We start from the raw sequence: 23,542 nt of genomic DNA on the forward strand, positions 1-23,542 counted from the left end.
TTATTTCTCAATTGAGATTCCCTCCCTTCAGATAGCTCTAGCTAGACTCAACTTGACATAAAACAATCCACACTCATTGTTGGCGTATGTTGTATAAAAGTTCAGCTGTTTTCTATGTGTAGAATTTGGCCTCTGTTATTTTACCAAACTAGTTGTTAGCTCTAAGGGAACTTTATGGGAGGGCTGGGTAAAATGTAGAGCTTTTAATGTATAAAATAATATTTGTAAACAGATGAAATTTTTACTTCTTGCTTTCCAACTTAGATTCATTTTTCATTTTTCTTCCCTATTTTTTTCTGGTCAGGTCTTGCAGTGATATTTAAATACAATAAGCACAAACAGGTACCCTTGTCTTGTTCTTGATTTTAATGGAAGGCTTTTGGACTTTCATTATTGAGTGTGTTTTTTGCCTGTTTTACATAAATGGCACTTCTTATGCTAAGTGGTTGCCTTCCACTTATAGTTTAGTGAGTATTTCTAATCATGAAAAAGAACTACAAGAGCTAGTTCCAGGACAGGCTCCAAAACCACAGAGAAACCCTGTCTCGAAAAACAAAAAAAAAAAAAAAAAAATTATCATTTTCCCCTCATCCTATTCATTTAGCACATTATGTTATCAACATTTTATGTCAAACCATCCTTGCATCCCAGAAACAAATTCCACTTGGTCATGGCTGTAATCCATAGTCTCGGCCATTTAATAAAGCTTGTTTCAAATTTGGCTCAAAAATTTTGGTAGAGGTCTTCTTCTCACCCAATGGGATTAACATTTTCTGGCAGCCTTCAGTGAGATCAGACTATCCACCCAAATCTAAAGCCAGGCCTTCTCTCTGGGACTCTGGAGCTGAAGGGCCACCTTGGGAGGTGTGCACCTTGAGACGGTCCAAGGCTTCAAGGTTTGCTTTCAGTTCTGCAGACTAAGAGGGAACTGCTGAGCTGGAAAATAGCAAGTGTCTACGAAGACCTCCCATGGTATGTCATGGTCATTTACTGTGACATCTGGTTCTGCTGGGACTCCAATCTGGGATGAGGAGGGGTTCGATGGGACCCAACATCCTCCCGCCCGGGGCAAAAAGGCAAGACATCGCCCCCTTCCTTCTTTCTAATTGTTTGGATACTGGAAGCCAGGACAGAAATTGGTTAGGCCCAGTTAAATGTCACAAAGCTTTGTCTGTCTGTTTTGCATAGGCAGGTGGGTATGTGTTTTCTGGTATGCAAACATGGAAACCTAGACAGAACTTGATCAGGCTCAGTTGAATGTATGAATGGTGGTAGCCACCACATGTTTTTTTTGTTAAAAATCTGTAAAATCTATAACAAAAACGCTCAATTTAAAACTTGAGAAACAGGGCATTGATAGTGAAAAATCTATGCATAGATAATTTAAAGGAACCATGTGGCATGATTCCATTTCGGGATATAAGCAACACATGGCTTGCCGACGTCATTAGACAACCACAGGGCTGGTTGCCCTCTTTGCTAGGGCTGGAAAAGACAGATACTCTGTGACTTCACCACCATCTTGATTAAAGGTGACCAGGTAGAATGAGCCTATCCAAGAGATAACAACAGGTCTCCAAGTCATTTTGGATTAGGATGGACTTTTGTCTGATGTTAAAATTTTTATATTATATTTGCTACAATTAGTGTATATGTGGTTCAACTCTTGTTTAGGAAAACATGTTTTAAATATTGATCACGTGACTCTCCTCCATCTCTTTCTCAGTACAGCAGTTCCCTCTTAGCCAGATTTGAAGCTTTATTAAATGGTCAGGACTATTGACACTAACCAGGTCTACACCTGAGGTTCCCAGTATTTGGCTGCCAATTAGTCAGAGGCTTATAAAGGCAAAACCCACACAACCCACAAGACTATGTACTTCTCTCCTTTATCCAATTAGAGGCAAGCACACATCTTGACATACTTCCTGCCTATATACCTCCTGTGTGATCAAGCATGTCTTGTGCAGTTGCGGCAAGCAAGCGTTTATACAGAAGCAAAGTCACGTGACTTGTAACCTTCCATGAAAAGCAATCCCCAGCATCCCAGGAAGCTATCTGTCCTTGGGCAAGTGGGACTTACAGGTTAGAGGCATTTGTGTTCTATAGATCTCTTAAGCACAGAAATTTAAACTTAAAACATAACGTCAGCCCTCCCAGTAGGTCACACAACTTACAATCTATCCGGGAAAACATCCCATTTGCCCTTGAGAAGAATGTACATATCTTGGTTGGAGGACATCTCCACATGCCTATTAGATCTAGCTAGCTTACTGTGTGATTCTCCACATGTCCTCATCTTCCGTGTGTTCTGTCCTTTACTGAGAGTGTAGTATTAAAATCTCCAACATTCCTTTACAGCTCTGGAAACCACACAGCCCACTCTAATGGATAAAAGAAATCGCGAAAGTGTTGTGGGGTACCTGCAGAGAAAATCTGCCGAGTTCAACAGAGTCTTAACCACTGGTGGGACTTTCCCAAACAGGTTAGTGGGACACAGCCTTAACCTCCGTTTGACTCAAAGTTGTGAAAAAACACACAATTGCGACATATACAGAATGGACATCTACAGCAAGCAAGCCTTGTTTACTGAAGCGGAGAGACAATAGGTAATCTTTAGCTCAGGGTCGTATTGCATAGGAATTTAGGGCTAGTCCCGGGACCAGTTTTACCAAGATTTACTTAGCACATAAAGTATTCTTAGGAATTCTTTTATGAAATGGCATAACTATAGTTCAGTAGCCCCTAACAAGGGAGATCAGAGGATACTTAGAAATGATTTAAAACACAATGAAGTATATAAAACTTACAAGATTCAGTTAAAGTATCAGAAAAGGGAAATTTTTACCTCTGCTTTCTTACATTAAAAGCTGAGAAGATCGCAAATTAACATAACTTTATAACGTAAGAAGAGATGCAAGCTAAATATGAAGCTAGCAGAAGGAATGAAATGATAAAGATGAGAGAGAGAGAGAGAGAGAGAGAGAGAGAGAGAGAGAGAGAGAACAGTAAAGGAAAACAAGGACCCAGAAGTTGGTTGTTTGCAAAATTCAACAATATTGATAAATCTTAGCTCAAGGAACAAAAGTAAAAAGAAGGAAGCTTTCCACTATTAAAACCAGAAATTATACATTACTACAATTCTGCAGAAACTTATAAAAAAGATTATAAAAGACTTTATTATGAACAGTTACAGCAATCAATAGAACAGCCTAGATGAAATAACTGAATTTCTAGAAACAAAACCTATGAAAACTAAACGAAACATACTTAAAAAATAATGAAACATACTTAAAACTAGTAACAAAACTGAATAAATATTTTTTTAATTCTAGACAAAGTTCAGGACTCCATGAATTCATAGAGAACTATACTGAATATTAAAGTGCTAACCGCATTCCTTTTCAAAAGTTTTCCCAAAGAATGAAGAGGAAGAAAGACTCTAACCAATTCTGTGAACATTTCCCTCATAGTCCAACCAGCAACGACATCAGAAGGAATAAAAGCTAGATCAGTGTATCTCATGGACTGTTCCAAAGTCCTCAGTAAAATGCCATCTTGGCTGGCGACCTCATCAGGATACAGGTGGCAGCCATCTGTACTGTAGTTAAAGAGCGCACATCATACGATGCTTCTTATTTCTACTGAGCTCGCTGTTCATCGCATCTCCTTTTAGACTAAGGAAGCACAAATCTCAAATACTTTGGATCGGTAAGAACGTCTGTATGATGATAGAAATGTAAGGTTATGTTTGCTACAGCATGCTGCATATGTGGTTTAGAATATACTCCATATGGCGATATAAACGTAAGGTTATAAAGGTCTGTTCAGATTAACCAAAGCTGGCTTAGAGTTTTACACCCAAGTACTTACATCTCTGCCAAGTGCTCAACACCAAGCTTCTGGAGAACTTAGACAAGTGGCAGCATATTCTGATAAATAATGTATCGATAAATAAGATCTGTGGACTCCTAAGGTCCACGCAGGTCCACAGTAGCATCTGTCTACCTTTGTCTTTGATCACTCTAAGCTTTAGCTGTTTGGATAAACTGAGCCATGTAAAAAACTGCAATATAATGCAAAATCTGTAATGCAAAAAATGCAAACTATAATGAAGTGTTTGGTCCCCAAGAGGGTCCTTTTCCCAGTGTTGGTCACTTGGACAGGGGCCCCCATTCCCTCAAGTGCTTTAGGAAAGTTTCTGTCACCAGGAGAGGAGTCACTCTCCTTGCATCTGGCTGGGGCCCTTCCATTAACGTGTGACTGTGGTGCCTGCTGGCTTGTCACGGGTGGCACTGGTCTCTGGGCTTCCTTAGTTCCTGCTCATGGGCCCCGCCCCACCCCACCTCACAGGCCCCTTGTATCCAGTTCCCATTTGGCGCCAGGGGTCTTTACCATGTCGCTTTTTCTTGCATTCTCAGGAGACAGCCTTGGCAGTTTGGAACAAACTTGTTTTCACCCACAGAACAGCTATTTTGGTTTCTTTACTAAGCCTATTATCTATGATTAAAAGTTTTATTTTGATACTAAAAAAAAGTCTTCAATTCAAAATTTGATTTTTTTTAAGCTAAATCTAACAGAGATGGAAAATGGAGTGTAAAGTCCTATTCTTATAAAAGCTACTAACTCACTGTAATCTGTTAAGGATACTTTTTTTAAAATGCAAGTTAATGGTCAGTCACATTGAACAGGATGGAATGTACAGTCCCAGTCTTTAAAAAGCTGCTTGTTGTAGACTGTCAAGGAACACAAGTGAACAGTCAGTCACCTCATAAAGGATCTAATTCTTTGACATGTCCAGAGTTAGCGTCTTATATATGTTTTCAAAGTTAAGCCTGAAATTAGTAACTAGAAACAAGCCATGTCTGTCTAGTTTAGATATACGTAACAGACAATGGTCCTCAAACGCTGCAGAGATCTGAGAATTTGGCATTTATGTTTAATAAAAAGAAGCCTTTCATGAGAGACATGCCAGCTCCTGGCAGCACACCTATCTCTTCAAAAGAAGATGATAGGCGCAGAAGAACCTCCACCTGGAGCTTGCTTTAAATGTGGCAAAGCTGGCCACTGAGCCAAAACAAAACAAAAGGCCCCCCATAAAACTGCCTTTCACCTCAACTGCTGCCAAGACCCTGTCCAGACTGTGGACAAACAGGACACCGGGGAGTTGGCTGCGCTGCTTTACCTAGACAAGGTAAGTCGTCATCCCTGCCCCCCGCCCCCTCCTACACACACACACACACACACACACACACACACGCGCGTGCGCGCGCGCGAGTTCCCATGCCACAGGAAAGTCTGTAGGCTCTTCTGGCCCTACAGACAAAGACTGGTGCTGCTCTTAGACCTCTGGCCCCAGCCACCACAGAGGAACCTGGCTGGTGTTGCTGTCTACGCAGCCAGTCCCTGTCATTCTTAACAGGTTTGAGCTGCTTGGTCTACACTTGTGCTCACTCGAGTGGAATCTACCCTCTGAACTCAAACGGTATCTGATAACTAGGCCAGTGATAGCTTTGTCCGTTTCACAACAGCAACCAAGGCTTCAGCTGCCTTCTCAGGTCTTTTTGTGTGAAGTCCAAGCCACAGGCCTCACCCTCTTAGAGCTACTACTAGGCTGAGACACAGCTTACTGCATTACCAGACATAGAAACGAGATTCAAAGCACTCACTCTACAATGACTGCCCTCAGCAGTCAACCACCTGTGTCTCCCGGTGACTGATTAGACAGAAAGAAGGTGTTTTAAGGTGTGAAGTTTGAGAGGACGCGAAAGCTCCAATTGTGACGAGAAAGTGACTTTAAAGGTGTGTAGATGCAAGTTGTAAAGATCCGAGGGCGTGTAAGCTTAAATGGTGATAAGAAAGTGATTTCGGGTCTCTAAAAGAATGAAGTTTGTTTCAGATTTCTTCCCGTCGCTATGCTAATGTGGAATTAAGACTTCAAATGCTTAGTTCGAGACCAGCCTGGTCTACAAGAGCTAGTTCCAGGACAGGCTCCAAAACCACAGAGAAACCCTGTCTCGAAAAACCAAAAACAAAAAAAACAAAAAACAAAAAAGACTTCAAATGCTTAATTTTAACTTTAGTCAAAGGCATTCTGATACGCTGTTAGTCTCGCTCTGGTAGAGCTCCACTACTGTTAGCTAAGTCACAAGCCCAAGATTTCCAATTTTGTTGGGTTGTTTTCTAAGTATAGATTTAAAGGTGTTCCTAGTTGTTTTGGGGAATGCTATTTTCAGGTGTGTGACTTTTGTTTAACTCTGAAGCTGTAAGCCTTTGCCTTTCTGAAACACCTCATGGTCCAATAGAGATGAACGGCCGCTAGTGAGGCAGGAGCAAAGATGGGTGGGGTTAGCAGGCAGAAAGAATAAATAGAAGGAGAAATCTGGGAGGAGAGAGAACAAGGAAAAAGAGAACAAGGAGAGGAGGACATCAGGCCCCAGCCACCCAGCCAGTCACGGAGTAAGAAGGAAAGAAAGGTATACAGAAATAGAGAAAGATAAAAGCCCAGAGGTAAAAGGTAGTCGGGATAATTTAAGTTAAGAAAAGCTGGCAAGAAACAAGCCAAGCTAAGGCCAGGCATTCCATAACTAAGAATAAGCCTCTGTGTGTGATTTATTTGGGAGCTGGGTGATGGGGCCCCCAGAAAAACCAAAAGAGCCAAAACAAGAGAATATCACTGTGCTAAAAACATCTGTATAATCTATACACATCTAGTCTTCTGGATAGAGGAAAGAATGTTAATACTTTTAATTAGAATCATTTTTGGGTCTCTATGACTCAAAGGTATGAGTTTATTGCCTTTTTTACAATGTGGATTTCAGTACAGATTACAAACAGTGGGAATGCTAATGTGTCTAACACTTATTTCTTTTTGTAAATGCAAAAATATTCTTATCAGTTTCAGGGAGTAGACTTGGTTCTACCTCAAACAGGTCAAATGGATCCCAGATAAGTACTGTCAATGAACAGTCTAAGTTTCCCTATCTATTGCCTGTCTTGAGGGTGGGATCTCCCCAAACTTTTCCTGGTCTTGGGACTCCCCTTCCTCAATTACCAGGACCTAAGGAAACCCCCCAAATACCTAACTTTATCTTCTGCTCCACTAGCAGCCTGGTCCTCTCAAAATCTGCATCCCAGACAGCTTCGAAACGGCTACCCCCAAGTTCTCACAGACTGCTTCAACTAGGCCCACACTTCCCTAGTGCCAGACTGTCCCACAGAGCCTGGAGGTGAGTGAAACAGCCAGCTATAAAAGGACTTGACCAGCATTCCAGCTATCTCAAGTCCCCCAAAGATGCTGATGCCCCCAAACAACAGGAAGCAGTCTAGAGAACGCAGTAACTCCATTCCCGCCTCAGTGGCTACCCGCTTCCTAGCTCCTCACCTTTTAATAATAAACAAAAGGGAGGAACGTTAGTTCGTGCCATGGCAGCCACCTGCCTCAGCCACCGAGGCAGTGAGTTACATCATCACCCATCATCATCTGTTGCCATGTGCACCCCTCAAAAGTGTCTGCCAGGCACAGCTCTCTCTCTCTCTCTCTCTCTCTCTCTCTCTCTCTCTCTCTCTCTCTCTCTCTCCTTGCCTGTTCGTTCCATCTGTCTGTCTGTCTGCCTGCCTGCCTGCCTCTCTCGTGCCCCCACTCTGAGCTGGCCTATCATTTTTTTCACTCTTCCTCCCCCACTCCTCCAATAAGCTTTTTTATTGATTTTTATTGACCTCTACATTTTTCTCTGCTCCCCTCCCTTCCTCTTCCCTCCCCTTCAACCCACCCCCAAAGTTCCCATGCTCCCAATTTACTCAGGAGATCTTGTCTTTTTCTACTTCCCATGTAGATTAGATCTATGTATGTCTCTCTTAGTGTCCTCATTGTTGCCCACTAAACTTCTTACACACACAAAAGAGCCTGCTTTGCAGTGATTGCGCTAGCCATAGCTACTCGTGGACCTGGTAAATGATTAGTTGGAAAGAGAGGGGCTTAAAGTTGCAAGGGTCTAAGAAGGGGATTTCTGAGGATGTGGAAGCTTAAGTAGTAAGTTCTGCAGGTCTAAGGAAGTTATCTAAGGGATGTGAAAAATGAGAAGAGCTTCAGACTTCTTTCCTTTCCACTATGCTATTATTATACTAGGATGTCAAAAGGTCGGAGCTTTAACATTGATCAGTGGGGTTCTGATAAGCTGGTACAGCACTGACGCTATGCTGTTTTCAGTCACAAGTTCAAGACTTCAGATTTCCTTTGGTTGTCTACTAAGTATAGACTTAGAGGCGCTGTTCACTGGGCTGAAAGCATCTCTGTCCAATCTATCTATCCAGCCCTCTGGACAGACAAAAGGATGTTCATGCTTTTTAACCCCGAGTCCTAGCTTTTGCTGCTAGGCGTGAGTCGACTCCTGCAGTTTCACGGCATCGTTAGCTGCTTTTCTACAATGTGGATTTCAGTACAGATCGCAAACAAGGATAATGCTAACATCTAAAAGACGTTATCTCTTTTTTGTAAACTAAAGAAATTCCTGGAGGCGCCCAGGAGTCACAATCCACCTCCAACAGCCTCCAGAGAAGAAAGCCCAAGTTTCCCCTCCTGCCTAGAAAACAAGAATGCCTCTAACACCTAACTGCTCTCTAATACTGCATTTGCAGTAGTAAGAAAAGCTGCTTAAAATGGCCCCTAAATTGTTTTGAAAGAACTAGTTGTCAATAACTGTCTCTTGAAAGGATAAACGGGGAGACGTGGACTTTAAAATCTCTCTGGTGGAAGCTGCTTTTAACAAAGAAGAGGAAGTATAATGATGACGGCCATCACCCAGTACCTGTATCTCTGTGATACGAAACCACAATTAGCAAGACTGGATCTCTATCTACGCTAATCTAGGACTGTGTACACAGCTGCCCATCCTGGGGCTTAAGGATGGGAGGTGGGTGCTTCTAAATGCTAACAGTAGTGACTGGCCTAACTCAACTACATCTTACCATCCAAACCTTTCCCTGAATCTCTAAGTCACCCAAGACTGGCAAGACCCAAAACAGTGGGCTTCTACAGTGAACACAGTGGTGATCTGGGGTGGGGGGCAAGTTTGGGGGTTCCTCCTGTGCACCTCCCGAGAAACTTCCCTTCCAAACCTGCACTGGCTTTTTTTCAGCTCCATCCCATCTACGACATGGGAAGAGTAAAAATGGCTGTGCCCTGCTCCAAGTTATTCTGTATTGTATAAAACGGTGGTTTATCACACTGGACACTGCCCCGAGAGAAGCCATTTGCAGGTAATTTTTTTTTTTTTTTTTTGGTTTTTCGAGACAGGGTTTCTCTGTGGTTTTGGAGCCTGTCCTGGAACTAGCTCTTGTAGACCAGGCTGGTCTCGAACTCACAGAGATCCGCCTGCCTCTGCCTCCCAAGTGCTGGGATTAAAGGCGTGCGCCACTGCAGGTAATTTTTGGTACCCATTTTAAAGGGGGAGGATGGCTCGGCATCAGTGTGGATATGCCCAGTGCCATGCACACAGCACAGGATTAATAACTGATTCATTCCTGGGAACAGAAAGGTGCCGCCCTGTCAATTTATTGGGGCGAATGGAGAATGATGCACACGGGCAGATGAAGGTCTCATCAGGTGACAAACCAGACCATAGTTAGGGAAACCTAACACTACAATGGCAGTAACCCCCACCAACCTGTCAGCTGGCCACCTAATATACATGCCAAGTAACCAAGTGGCGGAGAACTCCCCGCTGTTCCAGAAGCCGCAGCTTGACTCAGTCTTGCTTTGGATGCGGTCTCCTGGAACTGCCATCTCCCCACCCTCCTCCCGTTCGCTCACCTGGAACTGCCATCCACCCGTCTGTTCCTTCATCTTGAGCTGGTCCTGCCCTTTTGCCTGAACAGCTCCACTAAACGCTATAGCTCAGCTCTGGTCCCGAAGCCTAACACTGGTGGTTTCTCCCGCTTGGGTTTGTTTAGTTACCTCATCCCCTGCATTTCTGTCAGCTTCCCCTCTTTATGCTTCATAGACCTGCCGAACTTCACCGCAGCCACCTCTTAGCCCTGTCTGTCACTCTGCAACCTGTGCCTGTGTATGTGTGTGTGTGTGGATGGACAGATTTACTGTATGAAGTGAAATGTGTAATCTAAGAGTTAATGTCAGTAACTAAGATGAGAATAAAAGAGCCCATGTTTGCTTTGAAGGCGAGGGCTGCCAAGGAAAGCAGAAGCATCTGGTAAACTGTTGTCCCTGACACCACAATGGTTTATGAACTGTTATTCAATAAATCCTGACATTGTGCAAAGCCACTGTAGTAGGCTACTGAACTACAGTTATACCATTCATGAAAGTACTCTTAAGGAAAAAAAACTCTAATTGCTAAAATTATTTCTTTCCATTTACTGGCTTACAGGCAAGTACATTCCTTATAGAGGGGGATTTTCTCTGTTCGAAATTTCTTTCGGCAGACTTCCTTCTCTCCTACCTATACTACAGGATGTAAACTCATCTGGAATTTCTAACCATTCCCTTCTCTAGTCCCTCCAGGCCCTGCAACAGGTTCCTTAGCATGTCTGCAAAACTGTGGGAGAAACCCAGCCAAGAGACTGGGACCCAGCCTGGTGGCACTGTCTCGGTTAAAAGACACCATCCAAAGACCCTTGAGCCTCGCTGGAAGGGACCATACCCTGTGGTTCTCGGTTCTCACCACAGCCACAGTTGTCAGTGTTGCTGGGATTACTCCTAAATTCACCACACGCAACTCAAGGGAGCAGTAGACATTCCTGGCCAGCAAGTGGACCGTGACTCCTTGAGAATATCCTTTCAAGGTGAAATTCACCGGGCCCCCCAAGGTGGAGCCCAGTCCACAAGGTCTACGTAAGACACAAAAAACACTTGAATACTATCAAACCCGGCTCTCCTTTCCACTATGTCTTCTCTGCCTTGACTGTCCAATTCTAGGGCAAAAAGAAGTAGAAATAAAACCTAGGACAGCATTTCCATTATACCACCTGGGTAAAATTAGCTCACGGTGTAAGTGCTACTGACCTCTGTCTAAAAGAGAAGTTAAAGGCTGAACGTATGTTAGGCATTTGTCTTATACCCATTTGTAAACCTGTCAGGATATTGCTAACCTAACCAGGTTAACTCTTCAACAGGTATCCCAAAGCCTGTCCCATTCTAAAGATTCTTACAACTGGGGAAGACTTTCTAACGGCAAACACTAGACACAGTAGAACACCGTACTCCCTGTGTTACAGGACATCCAAACGGCATGCGTGCTAAAATATAAAACTGAACCCAGAAAAGTTACACACCCCCAAGAGACAAATAAAATTGTTCCCACGCCAAGGCCATCCTCTATGGGCCAGCCATATTTCTTTGCCTGAAGGACGCCTTTTCGCTTGTGAACAATCCACCTATAACTCTATTCCTGTTAACTTGTCTCACAATGCCCACTGATATTTAAGGAGACTATTATTTTTCCAACAGTCCAGGAAAAAACAGCCTGATAAGACACTGATGTCAGAGACAGAGCGAGCTCCTGACTGGATACTAATAAAAAAAATAGTTCTTGTCTCAAAACCTGAGACTGTGGCCATCACCCTCTCTGCAAGAGGTCTCCCCAGTCTGGCTGTCTACAATAACAAGGATGTATACAACAGCTGGGTGACCTGTCAAACAGCTAATGGTTTAAACTATACCCCCACAGAACAAAAAGAACAGGAACAGGCTATACTAATTAACAGGGCTGCTATTAATTCCCTATTGGTAATGCGCCAACAACGATGCTGAGAAGTTAGGGAAATGTGCTGTTTTCATCTGACAGTGGCAATTCAGTTAAAGAAAAAAAAATCAGTTACAAAAACTTGCAGAAAGAATTACTCAAGACACGGCCTGGGATCTGAGGTCCCAGATGCTCAAGTCCAGGCTCAGAGACACAAAGTTCTTTTTCCGCTCCCTGCAGACCAAGATGTAGAACTCTCCACTCCTTCTCCAGCACCATGTCTGCCTGTGTGCCACCATGCTTCCCACCGTGGCGATAATGGACTAAACCTCTGAACTGTAAGCCAGCCTTAATGTTGCTGGGGTCATCATGTCCCTTCACAGCAACAGAAACCCTAACTAAGACACACACAAAGTAGAATTCAGGTAAGGGAGCACCACCTCCAAGATACAGCCTGTACAAGCAGGATGCTAAAGAGGCCTGTCAGAGCAAAATTTAGGATGCAAAGATGTGAATGCTGTTTACCGGGCTTGACCGACCATTGACACGGCACTGACCGAACAACCGTCCATTAGGCCTGTTCTCATACCAAAGGCCATGCCTCTAACAGGCAGCTCAAAGGAGCAGTTCTCTTCTTGAGAAAAACAAAATTCTGCCAGGAAGGCAAGATGACCCTGAGTAGCAACTATGTGAAAGGAAATAACACTGTGTAAACAGAGACTGCTCATTTGTTTCCCCACTGCCCAGATCCAAATAAACACACAGAAACTATATTAATAACAACACTGTTTGGACAATGGCTTGGGCAGATTCCTAGTTAGCTCTTACATCTTAAATTAACTCATTTCTATTAATCTGTGTATCACCATGAGGGTGTGGCCAACCAGTAAGGTTCTGGCGTCCTTCTCTGGCAGCGACACGGGTGTCTGCTTGACTCCACTTACTCTCTCTATGTATCTCTGTTCGGATTTCCCACCTGGGTTTATTCTGCCCTGCCATAGGCTGAAGCAGCTTCTTTATTGACCAATGGTAATAAAACATATTAACAGCATACAGAGGAGAATCCCACATCTCACACCGTCCTACTTAAAAGAATTCTTGAATCTACGGAACCACCCAGCTCCCCCCAGCAGCTCTCGAATGCATTCTACTCTAGTGCACATGCTTTTACAGGCAGCAGGACCCTCCTAACTGTGTCCCTCAGACCAAATGGATGACCGTGAGTTACAAACTGCGCATGGGACCATGGCAGAACTGTTCGGTAGTCTCTCCCACGTCCTCAGCAGGCTCTCATACAGGATTTCACACAAGCTGTTTCCACATCCATCTCATTATTATTTGCTCTTCCCTGAATACACTGCTGAGTATCACCTCCCCCAGGAAGCCTTCCAGACTTACCTGGAGTGCAGGGACCCCCTAGGCAGGGCTTTCCTAGCTCCATGCTCCTCCCTCCCTCAGTCCCTCCCCCACACCTCTGAAGTTCTCTATTGCAACTTTAGGCTTCTTGGTGGGAGTACTTGGTTTTACAGGTGGTCAGAGAAGAGAGGGGGAGACTTCTGTGCAGGACTGCACTCTCTACTCCAGCTCACATCCGCAGATACAAATAGTAAAAGCAGCTGACAATTAGAGACCTACATGACAAGTACAGTCGGAAGTGTTAGGAACTGCCCACACTCCAGAGCCAGGTGAGGCCCCCTCAGCCTGCCTTCAGTGACCCAGCACCAGCAGCCACCAAATGCAACACATTTCCTCTGTCGCCATCAGTCCACGCCATCATGGCCCTCTCTCTGTCTCTTGTCCTCCCCTCCCCAGCTCAGAGGCAGCCTTTCATGCATGCCCCTCTCTCACGTGAGATCTGTTGCATAGTGTACTCTTTTGCAGCAAAACCCTAACACTACCTCCCACTTTTTCTCATCTGTATTTCACAATGACTCCACAAGGAAAATACTGTTATTCTTTTCATAGAGAGAACTTAGGAATGACGATTCTGCTAGTAAAATAAAGAGCTGTCCTCAGCCCTCAGGCAAGTTAACTGCAGAGGCCAAGAACTAACTGCTATTACATACCGAATATTCTAAACACTCGCTGAAAGAATGGATGCACGCCTGCATCGCGTGCTGGGTGAACAGATGCGTGCCTGCATTGCATGCTGGGTGAATAGATGCACACCTGCATCGCGTGCTGGATGAAAAGATGCATGCCTGCATTGCATGCTGGGTGAACGGATGCACACCCGCATCGCATGCTGGATGGATAGATGCATGTATGCACAGTTTTTAGTCCATCTCACATGGAAGCAGAGAACAAATATCAGTGCTCCCTAAGGTGCTCCCAGCTCAGGGCAGGAGAAGAAACATAAGGGAATCCTAACTCCATACCAGAATTTCCAGAGGTGTAAATCTGAGTAGCTGGGAAGCCCAAGCTCATCCCCCTCTACCAGGCAATAAGAAACCTGTCACCCTCTTCCTTCAGGCCAGCCCAAGCTCGGAAGAATCTCTCACTTCCTGTGTATCTCTGCCCTGTCAATCCCTCCTTCAGGCAGGCCTCCCTGTTGATATTTTTCCAAATCCAGCCCCTTTTAAAGTCAAGTTCAGAGACTCTTGTTAACCAACCCATTTCTTTAACATTTATCTCTTTCACTGTTTTTTAAAAAAAAAAAAGTGATATTAAAAACCCCAAAATCTAAGGCTAGCTAGGGAGATGATAAAGTGCTCGCTGGGTGTGCACAAGGACATACGGTTCATTCCTAGCACCCACAAGAAAAGACAAGAGCTTGCTCTTGTAACTTCAGTGCAGGGGAGGCATAGAGAGAACCCTGGGGTTTGTAAGTCAACAAGTGCAGTTAATTTGCAGCCCTGGGTCCCTGTGAAAGATCTGTCTCAGAAAAATAAAAGAAAACCCCCTAAGTAGAACAATAGAAACACAGAAAGTACCAGGACATTGGAGACAGCTGCCAGAACAGAAATTAAAAAGATAATAATACAAAGGGTTAAAACTAGGCATTGTGATTCAAGCAGATAACTCTCGGCACTAGAGAGAGGAGAATTAAAAGTTCAAGGTTAGGCTGGACAGCATAGCAAGATACTGTCCCCCAAAATAATTTTACAGGGAAAAACAAAAAAACAAGAAATAAGTTTGCACGCACAGCAGTTCTGTTCCTTGGCCCCCCTTCTTTCGACTGTGGGCCTCAAATAGAAAGAATGCTACACAGGAAGCAGTACAGGGCCAGCTGGATGGTCCTGCAAGTCAGAAAGCAAAGAGAAAGAGGTACACTTCTTTCCTTTGCTATGGACACATCACAAGGCTGGCCAAGGGATCGCCGTCCCTTCTTCAGTGACATATCTGGGACCCAGGAGATCAAGAAACTGATCAAGCTGGCAGTTTTGATGTGGACACACTCAGCACTGGGGCCCTGCTGCAGGAAAGAAAGCAGGTTCCACGCCAGCAAAGTGCCAGAGGGGCTTTTCTGATGCTATGCAGGCCCTGGAGTGCTAAGAGGCAAACAGAGATTACACACGTACAGAGAGGAACAGCTAAGGGACCCGCGTTTGCTCAGGAAAGAGCAAACCTCACTGCCAAGACTGGAGAGGTCCCAGCTCAGAATTTATTTATTTAGAGATGGCGTCTTAATCCTGTCTCAAATCTCCTGGGTGGCTGGGACCAAGGCTGGGACCACATGCACATAGCGCTGTGCCTGGCTATGGGCTGTGTGGAATTCAGCTTTTGTCACTATATTTAGTAACAGGACTTTTGGCAAGAGCATGTCTAAAGTTCCTGCTGGTGTTGGGAAAGCAGCATGTCTACTATTCAGAAATACTTTGGGGAAGGACTGAGGAAACTTATGAAGTAATGTGTGGATTCTGGTACACAGCCTAAAGACACCTGGGGCGCTGGGGCTGTGTCCTATGCTGAGCCGCGTTTTATAGCCCAGCTCGAGCTCAGGGTATATCCCTGCTTACTTTTCACAGCCTTTTTCCATCTCCTTCCTTCTCCCCTGGACAACCTGTGCTCCACTGTCTCTTGTCCAAAACTACAGGCATGATTACCTGGTTACAAGAAAAACCCGAACCCCATTTCCCTATATCCTAGGCAGCTCCATCAACACACACTATCAGAGTGGAAATTATCTTAAGGACACATCACAAGGCTGGTCATGGGATCATGGTCCTGTCTTTGGTGGCATATCTGCGACCCAGGAAGTCTAGAAACTTAATCAAACCGGCAGTTTTGATGTGGATGCCCTCGGCACTGGAGCCCACAAACTGCAGCCGTTTTCATCTGGTGCACTATCTGGAGGAACGAACTCTTACCTGAGGTGTACTATCTGCGGAAGAGAACTCTTACCTGAGAATTCATCAGGCGGATGGTGGTTTTCGTGCCCACATCCTGTTGGAAATTGTCTATAGGTGCCCCATTAAACCTCAGGACTGCATCATGATTATCTGTAAACCACAGGAAACGGAAAAAGGGGGGTGAGTGCTGGCAACATGTAGGAAGAGAGAGAAGGGGAAGGGAGGCATTGGGAAGATCAAAATATACGTCGTCTATCTCATGACGCACAGAGGAGGTCGGAATCGTGAGTCTGGTACCTGACTGCCAACCACTGCCGGAGCAACAACGTCCGGCCACTGATTATGAAGATCTTTCACTAGCACCAGTGTGCTGGGACACGGCAGAAAAATGAACAAGGCCAACGTGCTATACTCATCCGAGACTCCTTTCTCAACTGCCAAAGGACCAGACTACACACACCCTCGGCATCACCAGGAGATTGTGTTTCTAGCCCTGCCAGATTATGTTGATTCTGTCTCGTATGTGCGATGTAATCCTCGCACTCTGAAAAGTACACAATGCTTAGCACCTACAAGGGATTCGTTACGTCATCCAAGGACAGCCCTGAAGTACCTGTTCCGTTTAGGAACCTGAGGCCCACAAGTCTGGTGTGGTGGAAATGGTGGAAATAGTGCCGCTTAAATTCCCAAACTGCAGGGTTGTACTTTGCTCTTTAATTAAGTGCTTTGCTAGAAATCATATACTTCATTAACTCTAGTCAAGGTCAGACAGACCATCTCAAAAGCACACAGTTACTCCCTGGTCCCTGCCTTCTTTAAGCATGATTTGCCATGTTTGCGCAAGTCTCTGAATCTAACATTTGATTCATCTGATGGAGGTGACAAGCGATGGTTTTTAGGTACCATCCCCATCCCTAGCCTCTGCGATCCTATGAGAGCTCACGCCAACCTCACTTTCTCAAACAGGTTTGGGGTTTGTTAGTAAAACCTGCACCAGACTGGAGACCATCCATTGTTTGAGTATTTGGTTAGGGCTGCTCAATATTTACACAGGTCAGATGAGAAGAACAAAAGGCATTCAGTTCTATCGGAAATGACCTGTGAAGGAGAACGTCTCCAGAATTAAGCAACGCAAGTCCTTATCTTTATTGCAATTCTTCTATTTTTTTCTAACCCTCAGGAATCCAGACACCTTATTCATGGGAACAGCAGAACTCGGTTCCTAGACAACATGCCTTTGGAATGGTCTGGAAATGATACAGGATGAACATAGTCCAAATCTTATCAGCTTCCAGGCAGTGCTCTGCAGGGAGGGCGCAGGTCCACCTTACACAACACAGTCCAGATAGGTTCCCCAGAACCAGGCACGGGGTCGAAAGTAAGCAGTAGAACCCGCAGGAAAAGCAGACCTGTGAGAAACTGCGCAGCCTTCCCAGTCAGTTCCCAGGAGGAAGGCAAGTGCTGTTTACAAGGCTGAATTTGAGGAAACCAAACTAACACCTCGGGCTGCCTGCAGCTGTTTCTACCCCAAGGGATACCACAGCAGGAGGAGCTGAGGAAGATCACTGCCACCAGTTGTACCCTGCAGGAGAAGAGCACCCTTCTGCTAACATCCAGCCACCTTGGGAATCATCTCTCCTCTGCTTCATCCCCTGATCTCACAGGACTGGAGGGAAATGAAATCAAAAGCAGAGTTGGAAAGTCTCATCTGACAGGAGCTGAGACTTTCTGATCCCAGAAAACAACAGCCAGAAGTCATTGTGGGGGCACTAAGTGACCCTGAGCTGAGTCCTACCTTCTTCTTTCCCAGATACAAGCCAGTGTTCCCCTCAGCTGGTTCCAGACAAGCCACTGACACAGTTCAAGATTGCAACTGGTATTATTTTCGTGGCTACTTTATAACTGTAGTTTGCTGCTGCCACGAATCGTACTGTAAATATTTGTGTTTTCTGATGGTCTTAGGCCACCCCTGTGAAAGGGTCATTCCCTCCCCCGCCTGCCAAAGGGGTGGCGACTCATAGGTTGGGGACAGGGAAATGAAGAGAAGAAAAAAGGTGCACAGGTCAGCACAGAACAGCACAGGACAGGGGCATAAAGTCTAGATTTAAAAAAAAAAGACGAAAATCCAAAGTTCCAAAGTCCTTATTGAGTCTGTCACTTCTCACCACTGATTCCTGTGATTCCTGGAGCTCTTTCTGGCCTAACCCCCCCCCCTTCTCCACCCCCTGGCCCCCACAATCCAGCACACTCTACCCTTCTCCCTGCAGCTTTCATTTCTTGATTTTGCCTCAGGCAACATTGTTTTTCTTTCCACTGGGGAAGCAAGAAGAGATTAACCCAGCCAAATTCACTTGAGGCCAATATTGTTAGGAGGCGTAAGAGAAGAAGGACCAAGTAAGGTTATCTTTGGGTCATGTGACCACTTTCAATCCCTACTCTGTTGACAAGCAAGTTGTACAAATCTCTCAGGCCTCCACAGTTAACTCCCAGAAACTGTGAGGGGTCTAAGCCAGCAGGTACTGCACAAGACATAGCCAGTCCACGGCCCAGCTCGCGGGGATGGGGTGGGGAGTGTCCCTAGCTGAAAACCCGTGAAGAGCTCATGGCTCTTCTAGAGGAGAATGAGTCAGTTTTCTTTAAGGGTGTAGCCCCTAGTGGGTAGAAGCTGCAGTGGATGGCTGGCCCCACACCCATGAGCATGTGAGCAATACAAACTGGAACGCAGAGAGTTATTAAAACAAGAAGAGCATTAGAAGTTAGGAGGAGCCAGGGATGGATCTAGCGGGGGAGGGCGGGGTGTGAATATGTTCAAAATAAACTATGTGCATGTACGAAATTCTCAAAGCATGAACAAAAATATATTTTTGAAACTCAGGGGTTGGAGAGACGGCTCAGCAGTGAAGAACACTGAATGCCCTTCCAGAGGATCCAGGTCCCGTTTCCAGCATCCCCATGGCAGTCCACCACTATGTGTGCAACTTCAGTTCCGGGGATCTGATAGTCTCCAAGGGCACTAGTCATGTACATAGTGCATAGACATACATGTGGGCTAAACACCCAGACACAAAACTAAATTTAAAAAGAAGATAAAAAGCAGGTATGCCAAGCACACAGTGAGTACACAATGTATTATTTCTATTGGTGATAGTATGTTAAAAATATGCTGTTATTTGAAATAAAATTCTCAACTTACCTACATAACTTATACACATTAGTACACTATCAATAAATAATAATAATAAATAATAATAAAAAGGATCCAATGATTATGGAGCCACCATAGTCTGATTTGTGGGAGTACTGGAGGCCAAGACATTGAGGAGTCTCTCTAGTGAACAATTTTGTCATGAATGAAAAGAGAGCCACCCCTTTGGTGGCACTCAACCTTTCCAATGCCACAACTCTTTAATACAGTTCCTCATGATGTGATGACCCACCATAAAATTATTTTCATTACTACTTCATAACTGTAGTTTTGCTGCTATTATGAATTATAATGTAAATATCTGATCTGCAGAATATTTAATATGTGACCCTGCTGGGGGTCCCAACATGACAGAAATCAATCACATTTCGTTTCTAGAAGGCAGTCCAAAGAAACCAAAAGGGCAAAAGCTAAAGTTGGGGTGGGGCTGGCCATTTTAGGGACCTCATTAGAACCACTACAGACTGGGAGAAAATGTGATTTCACTTCTTGCTCTAGAGAATCCAGTTTGGGTCTGCATTCCTTCTTTGCAAGTTTGTGCCTGGCTTCAGGCCATTCTCCCTGGCAGTCACCAAAAGGAAATTAAAAGGAGTAAATGACCTCACTTTCTCCAGGACCCCAGCCTGATGGTGAGACTTTCTCTATAGCCAGAGTTCTCTCAGAATAACAGAAATAAATGGCTTTGCACAAATTGGTTAGCTCTCAGTTGCAGGTCTGCCAATATGAACAGACTTTGGCTCTTTATTAGCTGCTACGGGTTCATGAAGAGCAAGCCAGTGTATTTTGATCTGGGGTCTCTTTCCATCACAGAGACCTCTGAGAATCAGGCACAGGATTAGGAGAAGGCAGGCAGGCTTGCAAACACCTAACCGCTGGGTAGCTTTGTTGGTAACTTTCAAGAATCATGAAACATCTGGTGCTAGCCTATAACTTTAGGAGTTCCTGCTGGAAGGTCTACAAGGACTCATCAGCTAAAGGCACTCACTGCCCAAGTCTGGGAACCTGAGTTTGATCTGCAGAACACACATCGAGGTGACAGGAGAGAACTAACTCCACGAGGCTGTCTCCTGACCTCCACACCCACACCCAGTACAGACACACACGAATTGCTGCTGAGTTAATATACATTTTCCCTTTTTTCTTTTAAAGGTGAGACTTAAAGGAATTTACCACATAGCAGACTCATGACTCAGACAGCTCAGGGGGTAAAATGCAAGCATGCAGCCACGAGGCCAAACTCTCAGGACCCACCTGAAGCCAGACACAGAGACAGGAGATTCCCCAGTAGCTCACAGGCCAGCTAGCCTGGGATACCCAGCAGTGGTAGACCACAGAAAGACCCTGTCTGAAACAAGGTGCAAGGGGACGGCCAATGCTTGAGGCTGACCTCTGTGGTACATGGCTGCCCACTCTTCATGTGATTTTAAACACAGAGACATGAGCTTAAATACTGAAACCAAAGTTGAGTTGTATGCCTAAAGTATTTTGGGGGGTCAGCTGTAGGATCTTGCTTTTTGGCAACACTACAACTCTTTTTTTTAATGGAATACTCCATAGAGCACCAGTATTTAAAACAGATAAAAAAAAAATATTCTAATGGAGAAAGATACAGGAGACCTTCAAGTGATGTCAGGGAGGGGCTAGAAAGACTGTAAGCGCCAGAGGCCAGGGAGGACTAGGGCAAAACAGTGGCTTCTAGATATGACAGAATCATTGCACTGTCCACTCATGGCGGCTGCCGTTGCCTACCCAAGACCTATGTAAGCTCAGTAACCTCAAGTCAGCATGGGTGGGGGAGGGACACTTGAGATCCCACCCCAGGGTGGGGAAGTATCAATAACTGGTGGCTTCGGGGTGAAGGACTTGGTTTTCTTCAGCGGTATGGGAGCTGGTAGGTTGCCCATGCTATAACGGAGGACCGCACCCATGTGCCTATGGGCAGCACTCATCTGACTCAGGTTATAAAAGAAAAGGGGGAGAAAGGGAACACGGAGGTGGGAAGGGGATGTGGTGGGGAATCTAGGGAAAGGAAGAAGGAGGGAGTGGATTGAATATAGTTAAAAGAAATATACTGCGTACATGTGGGAAATTCTCAAAGAAGCAATTCTTAAAATTATATTAAAAGAAACAATGCTTAAGCCTTGGTCTCTTTCTTTTCCGATAGATCTTTGGGGACGTTTTTCACTTGAAGAATGACCACTGAAAACGCTATCCTGGGACAACTCTACCGGTCCTCTGAGCTATGCACAGGTTCTTGCTCTAGCGCTTTGAAATCCCCTAACCAGTCCCAGAGCATCAGGCGCTCAGAGGACGCTCGACATACCAATCTCTTTGCCCAGCTGGGAGGACTTCAGTGATCCCGCGGAGGAGACCACGGCACACCTGCGCCATGGCCCAGCCTTGGTCCGAATGTTCTCTTTGGGCAGGTAACCCTTCCATTCACTAGTGTTGAAGGGAAAATCTGTGGCCTCTACCATGGATACGTTCACGTGGTCTCGAAGGTGGCAGCGCAGGGTCTCTGCACTGAGCTTGACTCCCGGCCCTGGCCCCTTGTACGACACTTTATACTTGTTCATGTTTAGATAATTCTTCAGGATCTTTTGCAGCCTGGGGTTCAGGTTTTTGGCTGAGGAGTCCTTGTCCCACACCTGGTAGGAGGAAGGTGGTGATTTGACGTTGGCCGTGCCCCTGAGATGACGGAGGATGTGACTGTCCTGCTTAGGGTCTTGCTTGCTGCTTGTAGACATAGACTGGAAACCAGATCCCATGGCCAGTCTCGACTTCTGAAATTCCTTGGCTTGCAGTTTAAGAGCCTCATAGCTCCCTTTCCTCCACACACAGATGACTGCAAACAGGAGAAACACCAGGACGAAGTAGCTGAATTTTTTCTTCAGGTTGGTGTGAATCATAATGGAAGATAGAGCCAGGAAGGCCACCGTTCTGAGCAGGAGCCAAGCCTAAGAAAAGTAGAACAAGGGGAAGAACAATGATAGAGAGGATATCCAAAGCAGCATGCAGGGGGGTGATGAGCCAAGCAAAGGATCTAGCATAAACGGACTTGAAGCCCAGCTCCGATGGCCTCCCACCAATGATGCATCCTTGAGCAAGCCGGGAGGAGGGGCTCTGAATGTAGACAGTAGACAGCATTCCTCTGAACTCCTCCCTGAGCCCTGAGCATTTATACATCTTCCCCCGCCCCATTTAGTCTGTGCACTGTGACTCTGGAGCTCTGGTATTCTGCTCTAGCTCCTGTCGACCGCCTTGGCGAGTTACTCTGTCTAGGGTCTGTAACCCGCCTGGCTGGTCAGTTATTCCAGGGTCACGGAGAGGCACCACCTGAAAGACATAGGCTGATAGGAGGAAGGAGGCTAGGCAGATTTGTCGAAGCCTCCGTTTATTAGAGTCATGGTTGCAGCTTATATAGCCCCTGGATGAGGAGCTTGGGGGGCTGGGGCACGGGATCTTGCCATGTGGTCCAAGCCGGTCACATAGGCCAAGAGGTTACGATTGGTCAGGTCACGATTCCTTGGTCAGGAAGTCACAAGTTGACACACCTAGTTCTCTAGATAGTTTGGAATGTGAGGCGAGTTTCGCTAACAGCTCTCTATTAACAGTTAATTTGGGTGTGGGATAGGTTTTGTCAATAAGACTATTTTCAATACAATTGGGAAGTGGAGTCTTCTGCAAAACTCCTCACGGCGGTGATTCCTATAATAATTTTGGGGGGACATGGCTCCTGACATATCCCCCTTCCTTTTATAAAGGCAGGCATCTATCAAGTGGAGGGCACCAGGTCAGAGTCTAACCCTGGTGTCAGATCTAAATGGGAAGAGACTGGGACAAGGAGGGACCCTCCTCTCGAATGGTGGAGCAATTTACCTCTCCTGGGAACAGAGGGGTGCCTTATGAGTCTAAGGTCGAGTGGGGACCAGGTCTTTTTTCCCCCCTTACCCGTCCTCGGGTTCCCAGGACCTGTCTTAGGTTGGGGGAGGTTCTGCCACGAGTCGCCCATCCTTGGAGCTCCTCAAATAAAAGGTATCTAGCAAGACCTAAAGTAAGCAGATCTTTGACCACAGGGCACCCTGTCTTAGGCCATGTGGAGGGCGATCCTCGTGCCTGGCACCATGCCATGTTGAGCCGGTTTCTACAACCTCTGTATGGTGTGCTATTTAGGCGAGGGTCCACACTAACTCCCGTCATTGGGCCCCTGTGTCTATCATTAATGAAAAGACTGTGAGGAGCTCCTCAAATAAAAGATATAATGATATAATTTGGGCACCAATAGCTCTAAAGCTTAAACCAGACTCTAGTATCATTCCACTCCTGCAGCCCATGCTCTCTGTGAA

At 45.4% G+C, this 23,542-nt stretch overlaps 1 protein-coding gene across 8 annotated transcripts in view; it reads right to left on the reverse strand.

Moving 5' to 3' along the window:
- St6gal1 (ST6 beta-galactoside alpha-2,6-sialyltransferase 1) overlaps positions 1–23,542 on the reverse strand; it is a 143,258-nt gene that overhangs the window by 19,227 nt on the left and 100,489 nt on the right. For all 8 annotated transcript variants that reach the window (XM_057764497.1, XM_057764499.1, XM_057764504.1 and 5 more), the window contains 2 exons: positions 21,520–22,153; positions 16,044–16,141 (listed from right to left, as the gene is read on the reverse strand). In XM_057764497.1, the coding sequence (XP_057620480.1) occupies positions 16,044–16,141; positions 21,520–22,105 (684 nt within the window). In that variant the 5' untranslated portion in view covers positions 22,106–22,153. The remainder of the gene's footprint in view (positions 1–16,043; positions 16,142–21,519; positions 22,154–23,542) is intronic.

Source organism: Chionomys nivalis, chromosome 3, assembly GCF_950005125.1.
Source record: "Chionomys nivalis chromosome 3, mChiNiv1.1, whole genome shotgun sequence".
NCBI classification, from domain to species: Eukaryota; Metazoa; Chordata; class Mammalia; order Rodentia; family Cricetidae; genus Chionomys; species Chionomys nivalis.